The sequence below is a fragment of the Coptis chinensis genome, chromosome 9, assembly GCF_015680905.1.
Source record: "Coptis chinensis isolate HL-2020 chromosome 9, ASM1568090v1, whole genome shotgun sequence".
NCBI classification, from domain to species: domain Eukaryota; kingdom Viridiplantae; phylum Streptophyta; class Magnoliopsida; order Ranunculales; family Ranunculaceae; genus Coptis; species Coptis chinensis.
The window spans coordinates 1,082,625-1,095,813 of record NC_141464.1 but is presented as its reverse complement, the minus strand read 5'-3'; the positions used below and the strand labels follow the sequence as shown (position 1 = coordinate 1,095,813).

General features: G+C 37.3%; 2 protein-coding genes and 1 pseudogene across 2 annotated transcripts in view; 1 reads left to right on the top strand and 2 right to left on the bottom strand.

The window, feature by feature from the left end:
• Positions 1-5,642: 5,642 nt before the first annotated feature.
• LOC147474338 (uncharacterized) lies at positions 5,643-6,626 on the bottom strand. Its single transcript, XM_086583535.1, has one exon. The coding sequence runs from the start codon at positions 6,624-6,626 to the stop codon at positions 5,643-5,645; it is 984 nt and encodes a 327-aa protein (XP_086439661.1).
• Positions 6,627-9,934: 3,308 nt separating this feature from the next.
• Positions 9,935-10,282, bottom strand: LOC147474337 (egg cell-secreted protein 1.4 pseudogene; annotated as a pseudogene).
• Position 10,283: 1 nt separating this feature from the next.
• LOC147474336 (uncharacterized) overlaps positions 10,284-13,189 on the top strand; it is a 76,193-nt gene continuing 73,287 nt past the window's right edge. The window contains exon 1 of the mRNA XM_086583534.1: positions 10,284-10,391. Within this exon, the coding sequence (XP_086439660.1) occupies positions 10,284-10,391 (108 nt within the window). The remainder of the gene's footprint in view (positions 10,392-13,189) is intronic.

Genomic DNA, 13,189 nt, shown 5'->3' with positions numbered 1-13,189 from the left:
GCATGTAGCTAAAGAAACTACTAAATAAGTCAACATCCTACTTTAGATGCCACTTCTAGTTTTCTTATTCATTAAATAGCTTTGCAAGAGAGGGAGATGTATAATTTGTAACTTAAAATTTGTACGTAATTGAAGACTTAGAGAGACATGCAACTTATTTTCATTAAAACGGATGTCTTTTCATCTTCATTTTCTTCACTATAAATTCAACAATCCAAAATCACATTCTTCACACACTTTTGTCTTTAACTCATTTGATCTATATTCATGGCTTTCAAAAACTTTGCTCTTCTACTAACAATTTGATGCATCATCGGAGCTATTACTGCGTCAACCAACAAGCTGCCATTTAGGCAAGGGTACAACCTTAAGTCTAGGCTTTATGGAGAGGGTGTGGGAGATTGCTGGAACGCTTTACTGCAGCTGAAATCTTGTACCAGAGAGATTATTCTTTTCTTCATGGATGGTGATTCCTATCTAGGCACTGACTGTTGCCGCTAAATTTGTATAATTACTAGCGATTGTTGGCCTAGTATGCTTATTTCACTTGGTTTTACATCCCAAGAGGGTGATATACTTGTACGCTACTGCAACACTACATCAGCTTCTCCTACAAGACCAGTTCAGACTCCTCTTCAGTCACCTCTTGCCCCTCTTAGTGTAGTTTGATATGTCATTAGTGTGACAAAATGAAGTGTCTGGCTGAAGTTTACATGCTTGAGTTTTTGTTTTTGGTTGTCTTTTATTTTCTGTTAGAATTTGGGTTAGGGAGTGCTGAGTTGCTTTCTTACGATGTTGTCCATGGTCTAGTACTACGATCTATGTGAATAATGAATGGCAGTGTTATCAGACCCAGCCCGGAGGTCAACCCGGTGAAGGGACAGGGTCACTGGGTTAGTGGTTGGACCAGTGGTTCACTGGTTGGACCAATGGGTCACTATTTTGACTATATAGTATATATATTTATACATGTAACATAACTAATAATCAGTAATAGTTGAGTGATAAGTTGGCATATCTTGATGTGTAAGTTGATTGGTGTGCTGGGAACCAAGGTTTGAGGACCACCCACAAACAATTTATTTTTAAATTCTAAAAATACCAGTCAGCAGATTGGCTCGACCCGCTAGTTAACCGTCCGATTTAGCTGGGTAAATAAAAAATCGCCCGATTTAACTAACCGGTTTAGCACTGGATTAAGTGTTAACCGATCTAATTATCAACCTAGTCCAATTAAAAGACCGGTTCGCCGGTTTACTGGGTCAACTCACCAGGCTAGGTCTGATAACACTGATGAATGGTACTTTTTTGTTTTGGTATGTGTAGCCTACGACATAGTACAAAATATCCCAATATATCGCGATATTTGGGGATATCTATCCATATTTCAGAAAAAGATATATAAATATCACAGTATGTTCATATTTCAGAAAAAGATATATAAATATCACGATATGTTTAGAGATATATACGACTGCAAATATCAATAATATTTACGATATTTATGATATTTTGTGATATTTTATGATATTTGGAGATATTTAGCAATATTTTGTATATATAACAATTTTATTTAATATTTACCATTATATTTTAAATAAATATAAATAATGTATCATGATATATCAAAAAATATCCACAATATCTATGATATTTGTCGATATTTTAGATATATCCACGATATTTGCATGTGAAACAATGTCAAATATCTCCAAAGAGGAGGATATATCCACGATACATATCTAGAAATTGAGTATCGATAAATACCCATATCCTGATATTTTGTACTATGGCCTACGATATGATATTGTTTTAGCTACTTTAAATTGGCTGGGTCTCTCACTATAACTGTTGTCGAATTAGATCATATTCTGCTAATTTCAAGAATATCCATTAAGGAAACGTAAAGATAACACATCATTTTTTGTCATTCATTTTCATTTGCTATTATTGCATAGAGGCCAAACTAATCAAATATTTGTATAGTTTAGTAGGAGTTCAAGTTTTCGTTGAGTTTGTATCAATATTTGATAGCTAGTTATTGTGTCTGCCACCTACTAAGACACAAATAAATTCGTAAGAATAATTTTCTTCAGTAACTTATTTTCAGCGAGTAAACTTTTGCTAAATTAATCTTAAGCCTACACCGAAATCATTTAACAGTTTTTTAAAGAAACATGTGAAGTTTAACCGACAAAAAGGAAATTTTGACCATTTAGTTCTTGAATAATACGATTTCTCTGAAAGCCAAATAATTTTCTGGTATGTTTGTGAAATTGAAGTACAAGCTAGAGATTAAATTTTTCTTCAAAGCAGGTGAACTCTCTCTGAAAATGGATGAAATGAATATACTCAAAATGCTCTAACAGGGGAAGCTGAATTCTAAGCATTTTTTATCCATTGCCCTTCAGTCGCAACATAGAAAAAGAAATTGGTTCAGGTCCTTGTGGCGCTGATTTGTGCAACCAAAAGACCAAAACAGATGAGGTTAATATTGCTTTGCTACTATTGCCTGCAAAGCGATGTGTAAAATGTAAGAGTATTATTTCTTGTATATTTACTGTAACCATTACATGAGTTTATATAGACTAATTGTTACAAGTAAATCCCATAATTCTAGGAGAAGAATAAGAGATTGATACCATTCTATGGGAAGTTTCTTATCACGTAATTATATGATAGGAAACTTGATATATATCCTAACACCCCTCCTCAAGGTGGTGCGTAGATGTCATTCATGCCCATCTTGATAGGAGAATCAGTAAGCACATTTGTTGCCACAGCTTTAGTCAGAATGTCTGCAAGTTGTTGAGCTGACCGGACAAAGGGAAATCTGATTATGCCCGCATCAAGATTCTCTTTTATAAAATGCCTGTCTATCTCTACATGCTTGGTTCTGTCATGTTGAACAGGGTTATAAGCAATTTCTATGGCAGACGTGTTATCACAATAGAGATTCATTGCTTGTAGAGGAGGAAATCCAAATTCAGTTAGTAATATTTTCAGCCATAGTAACTCACACACTCCTAATGCCATACCGCGGTATTCAGCTTCTGCGCTGGATCTCGAGACTACCGATTGTTTCTTACTCCTCCAAGTCACAAGGTTCCCCCCAACAAAAGTGAGATAGCCAGAGGTAGATCTTCGATTATCAATGGAACCTAGCCAATCGGCATTTGTAAATCCATCCACATTCAAATGTCCATGTTTAGAGAATAATAGACCTTTGCCCGGAGTCGACTTTAAGTATCTTAGAATGTGCTCTACAGCATCCATATGTGGCTGGCGTGGATCATGCATAAATTGGCTTACTGTACTTACTGCATAGGCAATATCAGGTTGAGTATGAGACAAATAAATCAATCTCCCAACAAGTCTTTGGTAGCGTCCTTTGTCTGTACTTGGATCACTCAAGTAATGGGAAAGTGAGTGGTGTTGTTCAATGGGTGTATTAGCTGGTTTGCACCCGAGAAACCCTATTTCGGTCAACAGGTCTAAGATGTACTTTCTTTGAGATAGAAATATACCATGCTGAGAGCGGGCAACCTCAATTTTGAGAAAATACTTGAGATTGCCAAGTTGTTTCATCTCAAATTCAGAAGTCAAATGACATTGTAGACAGGAAATTTCATCAGCATCATTACATGTGACTATCATGTCATCCACGTATATGATCAACACAGTGAGTTTACCATTTTTATGCTTCAAGAACAAAGTGTGATCAGCATTGCTTTGTTTGTACCCAAACTTGACCATAGATTGTGTGAATCGACCAAACCATGCCCGTGGAGATTGCTTGAGTCCATACAAGGTCTTCTTGAGCTTGCATACTAATGAAGTATTCTCGAATTCCGAAATTCCCGGAGGTGGATCTATGTACACATCTTTAGTAAGATTGCCATGTAAGAAAGCATTTTTAACGTCAAACTGTAGAAGAGGCCAATCTTTATTAACAGCCAAGGATAAGATAACTCGCACTGTATTGAGCTTAGCCACAGGTGCAAATGTATCTTGATAATCCACACCATAGGATTGAGTATATCCTTTTGCCACCAAGCGAGCTTTAAATCTTTCAATAGTACCATCTGCTTTGTGTTTGATGGTAAATATCCATCGGCAACCAACAGTCTTTTTTCCATATGGTAAAGCAACAAGATCCCAAGTGCCATTTCTTTTAAGAGCATCCATTTCCTCATCCATAGCCTTTGTCCATTGAGTATCTGTCAAAGATTCCTGCAATGTACTAGGTGTAGCGACAGATGATAATTGACACACATAAGATGCATGAGGAAACATGATTACCTATTGGGTATTTGATCTTGGCTTTGGGGTCAGGTTCATATTGAATAGGTGGTATACCTCGATTAGTGCGTGGTGGAAGGGTGTAGTGAGAATTTAAAGTATGTTCAAACAAGGAGAAAGAGATAACTTCGGGTAATGCCAAGAGGCGGTGGTGATGAAGTTGCATGATGGATTCGACTATCTGGTGGTAGATCAGTAGCATGGTCAACACCGGCAATACTGTCTTCTGGAGTATTCTCCCCACTAGGGCCACTCTCAATACCGGCAATACTGACTTCTGGAACACCTTCTGGAGTATTCTCAACACCGTTTGGGATCAAAGTTCCAAAATTCCATGCAGTGCAGGTTTCTTTGGTGGAGTAATACAATTCGGATTCATGGAATATAACATCCATAGAGATATAAAATTTGTGAGTAATGGGATCGTAACATCTATATCCTTTCTGAGTTGTTCCATATCCAACAAAGGTACATCGTATAGCTCGTGAATTAAGTTTAGTGCGATGTTTGGAGGATAAGTGCACATAAACTACGCATCCAAAAATCCGTGGAGGCAAACGAACATGAGGTGGAAGAGTACGTTGTTCGCCAAAGACATCTAAAGGTCGTCTAAAAGACAGAACACTAGATGGTGTTCTATTCATCAAATACACAGCAGTACTAAGGGCTTCCCCCCCCATAAGTTTTTTGGAGTATTACCTCCAATCAACAAGGAGCGAGAAATTTCCAGAAGGTGGCGATTCTTTCGTTCTGCAGTACCGTTTTGTTGAGGAGATTCTAGACATGAAGTATGATGAATGATTCCATTAGAATGCATAAAATCAGTCAATTCTTGCTTAAAGAATTCACCTCCATTATCGGTGCGAACAACTTTGACAGATATACCAAATTGTGTGAGTATCATTTGATAAAAACGTTGAAATATCATACATACATCACTTTTACGTTTCATCAAATATACCCAAGTCATTCTAGTGTAATCATCCACAAATGAAACAAACCATTTTAATCCAGTGGGGGTAGATACTGGAGATGGCCCCCACACATCTGAATGTATCAATAAAAAAGGAGTTATACTTCTAGTTGTTGATGAAGGAAAATGAGTACGATGGCTTTTAGACAGAGCACAAGTTTCACAAACCATATCCGAAATATTACAGCCAATAAATAATGAAGGAAAAAGCCGTCGAAGATAACCAAGTGACGGATGACCTAATCTCTTATGCCACAGCCATATTTGCTCTATATTGTCATCCAATTTCTGTGAACTTACTGCATGTGCCAAGCTTTTATTAACTGGTGGAGCACCACCTTCCAGATAGTACAATCCATCATGCAGCTTACCACTGCCAATCCTCTCCTTGGTATGGAAGTTCTGAAAAACTAAGAACAGATTTGGACATACCAGTTGATGCCACCAAACTTGCAGAAGGTTCACTCGGTTGAAGGGTTGGAGGAACAGCATGTTTGAAAGTAGAACTTGTACTAGATACCTTCTTACCCTTAGGATGCCAGTCCGGGTAGCCATGGAGTTTGAAACATGTTTCAATAACGTGATTATCTCCATTACAATGGCTACATTTGTGCCCTCCTTTCTTCAAGTCAGGCCGAGATAAATTTCTGCGAGCAGCCATAGCGATGCTATCCACAGGTGCACTGCCCATCATAGCATCATGCCGGTTGGCTTCAGCACATATCATGTCATAAGTCGTTTGAAGATTTGGGAGAGGGACTGTGGAAAGAACGTGACTGCGAACCCCATCCAAGTAAGAGTCTAAACCAGCGAGAAAGGCATACACTCGTTGGGAATTGACTTTGGATGTATATCGCCCAATATCAGTGGGACACTCCATAATACAGTCATCAATGGCATCATATTCCTGCCATAATTTGCATAACTTCCCAAAATATTGAATAACAGTGCCACCATTTTGACGAATAGATAATACCTCACAATGCAATTGGTATGCTTTGGAAGCATCTTGACTGACAGAGTAGGTGAGCTTAGCAGTATCCCAGATTTCCTTTGCAGTAGATAATCTGATAAACAAGGATCTGATATCCTTAGTCATGGCATCAAGCAACCATGATTTAATCATACAGTTGTCGTCCTCCCAAACCTCATATTCAGGGGAGGAAGTGTCGACTGGAGCAGCCTTAGTTCCGGAGATGAATCCCCAGCGCTTCCGGCCTCGAAGTTTATTCCGAGCATTTAAGGACCACTCAATGTAGTTCGTGCCATCTAGGCGTTCAGGGGTTAACAAGGATAATATTTCCTGATAACCATTACTCGTTCTCACTGGTACGTTTTCAGGTGTAGACATGGTGTGTAGGCAGCGGAAAAAGAACGAAGAAGATGGCGGCTAGGGTTTGTAGAGTGGATCGATACCTATACTGATACCATGTAAGAGTATTATTTCTTGTATATTTACTGTAACCATTACATGAGTTTATATAGACTAATTGTTACAAGTAAATCCCATAATTCTAGGAGAAGAATAAGGGATTGATACCATTCTATGGGAAGTTTCCTATCACGTAATTATATGATAGGAAACTTGATATATATCCTAACATAAAAGACTAAAAGATAAACAAAACAGAACAACTAGCTATATTGTATAAACCCCTGAGTTGAAGCATTTTGTATAAACCATTGTAAAATTCATATTTTCATTTGTATTTATGATTACATGCGCAAACAATAGCAAGTGATATATTGACATTACATACTATAAATGTTTACCTTATCAAAGTTCTCCCATTTGTTACTGGTTATTATCACAAAATTTCATTATCAATGCACTGCGACCAGGCTCTCTATATAGGTTGTGGCATGGTAGAACTTTCTGAAAATTATGAGAAGTCTTGTTAATTCATATGGTTTTCTGTGCCATACAAAAATAGATGTCGTCTATTATTTTGTAGAAAGTAATTTAGGAAAAAATAAAGTGAATGAGAGAGCTCGTCACTTATATTTATAAAATCATAATAGAAACCCTAAAAAAGGTAATAAAATAAGAGCATGTCTTCAGTGCGCATGATGTATGGGGACGCAGGAATGAGGGCCTTTGGATTAGTACTTTTTTGTTGAAATACACCCTCACCTTTGTGTGTGAGTGGCCCAGATGTATCTCGTGTTGGAATCTCTTGTGTATTTCTAAATACTAGTGTGTGTGCGTGTGTGCAAAGTGGAGGAGATCAACAAAGAGTGTTCTCTCCACTTTAGTGCATAGTAGATAGTCTCACATTGGTTATCCACCACATCGGGTAGGGTTCGGGCTTGGGCTTGGGCTTACTGTTGTGGGTAGTGGTTTGACCAATTGCCTAAACTTGTTTTGGTTTTTTCTTGAACAACAAGTTTCGGTGTTCTATTAGGAGTTGGTCTCTCTTCCTTATCTGTTTAGGAGACTGACCTAACCTCTATAAATAGGATTGTGAGTCCATAGAGGGATGTACTTCAACCGATAAAAAATCCATCTCAGAGAAACAGAAACCATAATCTTCCCTATTCTTCTTCTCTTCTTACTGTCAGCCACCAGAGAGAGTTATATTGTTGTTCTAGAGAGTAGTCTGTTCTAGTGCAAATTCAGACTGCTGCTAACCATTGAATCCTGTGAGGAAGGCGCCACAGTTGCCTTTCTGCACCATTGGAAGGGGCGAAATCTTTCCTTAAGGACAGCCTAATCCGCGCCTTGGTTATTCCCAGTTACTGCTGTCCTTGTCTTTTCATTGCTACTGCTGTCTACTGTTCCTTCTGTTCTACTTTAGTTGTTGTGTTCATACAAATATTCTAACATCTCGCGCACGGTAGATTTAGCGATAAAATAATTATAGAGGTAATATAGAAAAGTACAATAATTGTCTTGCTAACACTCCCTTTCAAACGTTTCAATAGAAAGCAAAGATGGTACCATGAAATATGATGGTGACAAATTGCGTTCGACTATCTTCTTTAATTGTAAACAACTTCATCCAAGACTCTCTCACACCGTAGTCCTTCATGACCCACAATTCAGCACTGGTTTTATATAGATAAACTGCATAAAGGTTCCCATTCAACATTGCAACATTAGTATCAAGAACACTGTCATGCTGACCATTCGGTTGTGGCAATTCTCAAAACGTTTGACCTCCAATGTCAAATGCAATGACTAACTTATAAGTATTGTCCAGTGGTTCAGGCTAATGTCTCTCCGGTGTTGTATAGTGTGTTGTCGTCTAATGAAGTGCACCATTAACATGTACTCCCATTTTACTACAAACTCTGTAAGGGATGTCAGGAATACTTGTCCATAATTTACTTTTTAGTGAATATACTGCAACTTCGGAAGGATGAATATGAGTGGGCTTGACAAAGCACACAATTTCGATGATCTCGTAATCCTTAACAATTGCACTGTGACCAAAGCCATATATATACCGTAATACCGTATACCAACTTACCAAGTATGACTAGGTAAATCTTCGAGACAGGTATTTGGGACAATTTCCTAGTCGACAGATTCCATAGGAAGATGGTGTTGTTCTGATTGACAATGCATAGTAGTCCATTACAAGAACCCAACCCAAATTTTGGTTTCATGTCTTAATGGATAACGAATCACTACTTCATCAAATTCTTCACAATCTAATTGAAATATCAAGTGTTTTTTTGGAAGCATGAGTCTAAGATTTTTCTTGTTGTTCTTTAATTTGATTGCTTTAGGTGCATATATGTCCACAAAAGAAGGTTTAGTGACAAGCCTACATCATGTTTTGGCTACGCACCTAAATCGTAAAAGAGACTTGACAGGTAGTCGTGAAAGTATTTCCTCCATCATGTCGCGTGGGAGGTCATTCTTTGATTTTGACCCCTCTTTCTCTTCTTGTTTCTCTTCACTTCGGATGTCATTCTTTGATTTTGAGGCTTCCTTATCTTCTTTTTCCTCTTCAATTAGCCTGTAGGAGGCAAGGTAATCCAGATAGCGTGAACATATGAAGTATATATAACACATGCTTAAGAAAAGAAACCACTTTTGACACCCTCTACTTCTTCCTACTCTTATTATGGAAGAGTGTTTATATCGAGTATAGCAAAGGCAAACATAGACAAAGACAATGGTTTTTGTTTTGATTAGGAATGGCATATTCTATTAAGCTTTGCTAAAATGTGTCGAAGTCAAACTTTTGCCAGTGGATGGATCGAGCCAACCCATGTTTTTAAAAAATTGAGTAAATGACACATACCTTCGGCTCTGTTTCGGGGCATTAGTTGTTGCGCTTGTACTCATCAAATTGTTTCTCTCCTTGGACATGATTGAAATGTGCGAATGTGATCTAAATTGACCCAACGAATAATATGGCAGACATGTTTGGGCATAAACATTGCAGACTATGGCGGGGCACATTTATTGCCGCTTTCAACAGTAACAAAATGCTTGATCGAAAAAAAGATGTAAACAGAAATGTAGGCTACTTAATATAAGATCAAATAATACCATTATTCAGGTAGAACGCCGTACCAAGGCATCGATAACACCGTAACAAAGCGAACCAGCAGATGAGCACTCCCTAACTCAACTTCAAGCACAAAGTAAAAGACAAGAATAAAAGCTTAACCTAGACACTTCACAAAAACACTAATGACGTACTAAACTACACCAGGAGGTGACTGCAGAGGAGTCTGAACTGGTCCTGCAGGAGACGCTGATGTTGTGTCGCAGTAGCCATTAAGTATATTACCCTCTTGGGATGTGAAACTAATTGAGGTAAGCATACCAGGCCAGCAATTGAGAGCAATGATATATATTGCGCGGCAACATGGGATGCCTAGATATGCCTCACCATCCAAGAAGAAAATAATAATCTCACTGGTGCAAGACTTCAGCTGTAATACGGCGTTCCAGCAATCTCCTCCCCCCTCGCCATAGAGCCTAGCTTTAAGGTTGTGCCCTGGCCTAAATAGAGGTTTGTTGGCCGACGCAGTAATAGCTCCCATGATGTATGAACTTGCTAATAGAAGAGCAAATATTTTGAAACCCATGGAAAAATCAGATGAGTTGGAGATAGAGCAAATGTGTGAAGAATGTGATATTCGATCCGGAATGGTGAATTTATAAAGAAGAGCGGGAAGATAAAAAGACATCCGTTTTAAAGAACTCCATATAAGTTGCATACCTCTCTAATTATATGTAGAAAGCGTAGGTTACAAATTATACATCTTCCTCTCCTACCATTGAATGATACGAAAATGAAAAGTTGTACTGTACTTGTATCATCTAAACAAGGCCATCCATGGACTTATTTGGTGGTTCACCTAATGAAAACTTCCGTGTTTGCAAGGCCCATTCTTTTTGTTCAATTTCATTGTTCTGGACATGGTTTTCTACCTTTCTTCATTATTAACTCCCAAAGAAAAAATTAATTAATTAATATAAATAAAACAATATAATAATGAACTTCGTCACAGTATTAGTGATAAAAGTAAAATTGATAGTTTACCTACGAAATGAACGATGAACTCAAAACGTAAGAAAAACTAAAACTATTTATGATCTTAATTTTATCAAAGTTTCTACTCTCAATTCTATCAAAATAGAGTGGAGTAACAAATTCGTTCCACTCCTAGTGCTCTAGCATGGAATGTTTTCTAATCTAATTAATCAGTCTTAAGTCTAATGAGAGCTTTACGAAGGGTGTTATACTACGATACCTATATGAAATTGATTATGTTGAATTTAACTACGAATGCTATGGAAATATGATTGTTTTGAATCTAGATAAAGGATTAGAGGGAATTGAATCCACCTCGAATCCAACTTAATAACCTAGCATAGATTCTTGTATCTCGATTCTTACGTTCTTACGGCAAGAAATTCGAGTTCTAATCCCTAGTGTTCATGGCATTTCTACCGAGTACTAACTAGCATGTGAGGTCGTCCACCCATTCTCATGGCGAATCACGACCTTCTAGAGTGGAATATATTCTACAATGCTTCTACACTATACCACTAAGTTTTCATCAAAGCTTCATCAACCCCTCTAATGGAGGTTTTAGCCTTGAGTCATCAAACCATCATTTCCTATTGAATTATAACTACACATCATATTAAAATTCTAACTTAACTAAATTAACTAACAATGTTGCAATCTACTTAAACTATGAAATGATAATCAACAGGAATTAAAACTAGATCTATAATTTGAGATGACAAAAATCGAAATTGACACAATAACTATTTTATTTATCTAATCAATCAAGAACAATGATTCAAAGACTTAATCTAAAACAAGAATTGAAACTGGAACTAAAACTTAATTAATCTACTGAAAACTAGATCTAGAATTCTATATAGTTTTAGGTCTAACTAGCCACCATTAACAAAGAGCTAAGCTTTTGTTTTTATACTTCTAGATCCAAAAATCATGTATGGGCTTGGAGCCATGTTTTGGGCCAGAGAATCAGGCCCAAAACCCAATTCTTTCAGTCCAAAAAGGCCTCTTCAGTTGCAGTTGGCTTCGACAGACTTTTCATCTACTTCTGCTCCTCTGATTGGATCAAGGCTTAGACCATTGGAAAGCTCTTTTCGATCCGGTCGTTTTGACATAAGGTAGGCCCAATTCTGAGGTCTGAGTCCAAAGATACGGCCTTCGGAAGTTCTGCTGACTTGAGTGCTGTTTCTGCCCGCGTCGACTTTTCAGCTTTTGACCGGGCTTTAGAAAGGCTTTGTCTTCTTGAATCTTGGCCTTTAATCACGGAACTCCTTAATAACCGACCTTAGCTCCTTTATCTCGCTAAAGTGGCACATTTCTGCACATAATGGACTTTGAAACCTGAAATGCATAAAAACACGTAATCAGTGTTAACTCTTAATTATTACTCACATAATTGGTCTAAAAGTATGGTATTCTGAGGGTTAAAACTACAGTTTTGGGCTCTTATCAAACCACCCCCAAACAGCATTTTACTTGTCCTCAAGCAAAGATGAGAAATTAGAATAAGTGACCAAAAATGGAGTTCTATCTACTCTCGTGTCGCTGAGTGTGATTGCATTGACCATATGCAACAAGGCCTTAAACCACTAGGAATTCCCTAGTGGACGAGTTATAGCCTCGTGAGAGTTTTCCAGTGAAGGTACTCACAAACTTCAACTATACTACAACGACTAAGAAATAAAACTATTGTTTCCTCATTCATGTCTCAACTATCTATACATCTCACTAGCAATTGAATAAGAATAACCAAGTCAAAAACCTAAACTAATATATGCATAACAATCAATCATCTATGATACAAATATATATACTATGAGTAATACTATGAAATGCCTAGCAGGTTCGTTTCTGAAAACTCGGAATAGCGTCCTTAAGTAGGTCCTCACATAAATGTCAAGATAAAAACCACTTTGATTTTTCCGCTCAAGTTCCGCTTCTCTAGTGTGCAGTGGGCACACTTTACCTTACAATCTCAATGACAACCAAGGAAGCCGAAGTCGATCAAACACATCTGCCACTTACTATCACACTAACTTATTCCTAATTGAGCTAGAGGTCTTTATTAGGTGTTTCGGGGTTTAGGAGATGGTTTAAGAAGGAAGGAAATGGATATTCAAAAAGGACAAGTCTGAGATAATAGAGTCTTCATATTATGTAACTAGAGAAAACCTTGTTATTTACTTTTGCTTCTACACTTTGTTTCCATCCTTAGCCATATTTTTTTTTTCTTTTTCTTTGGCTTTTGACTCATTTTATTCTATTTTTTTGGAGTTTTTGTTTTATTTCTATTTTTATTTTTCTTTTCTTTAGATGGAAACTTCTTTTCTTTATTTTCTTAAGCAACTAACTAATTTTTGTTTACACAGGTTTTTCTCTTCTTCTTTCTTCCTCATTCTATTCTCAGACTTAT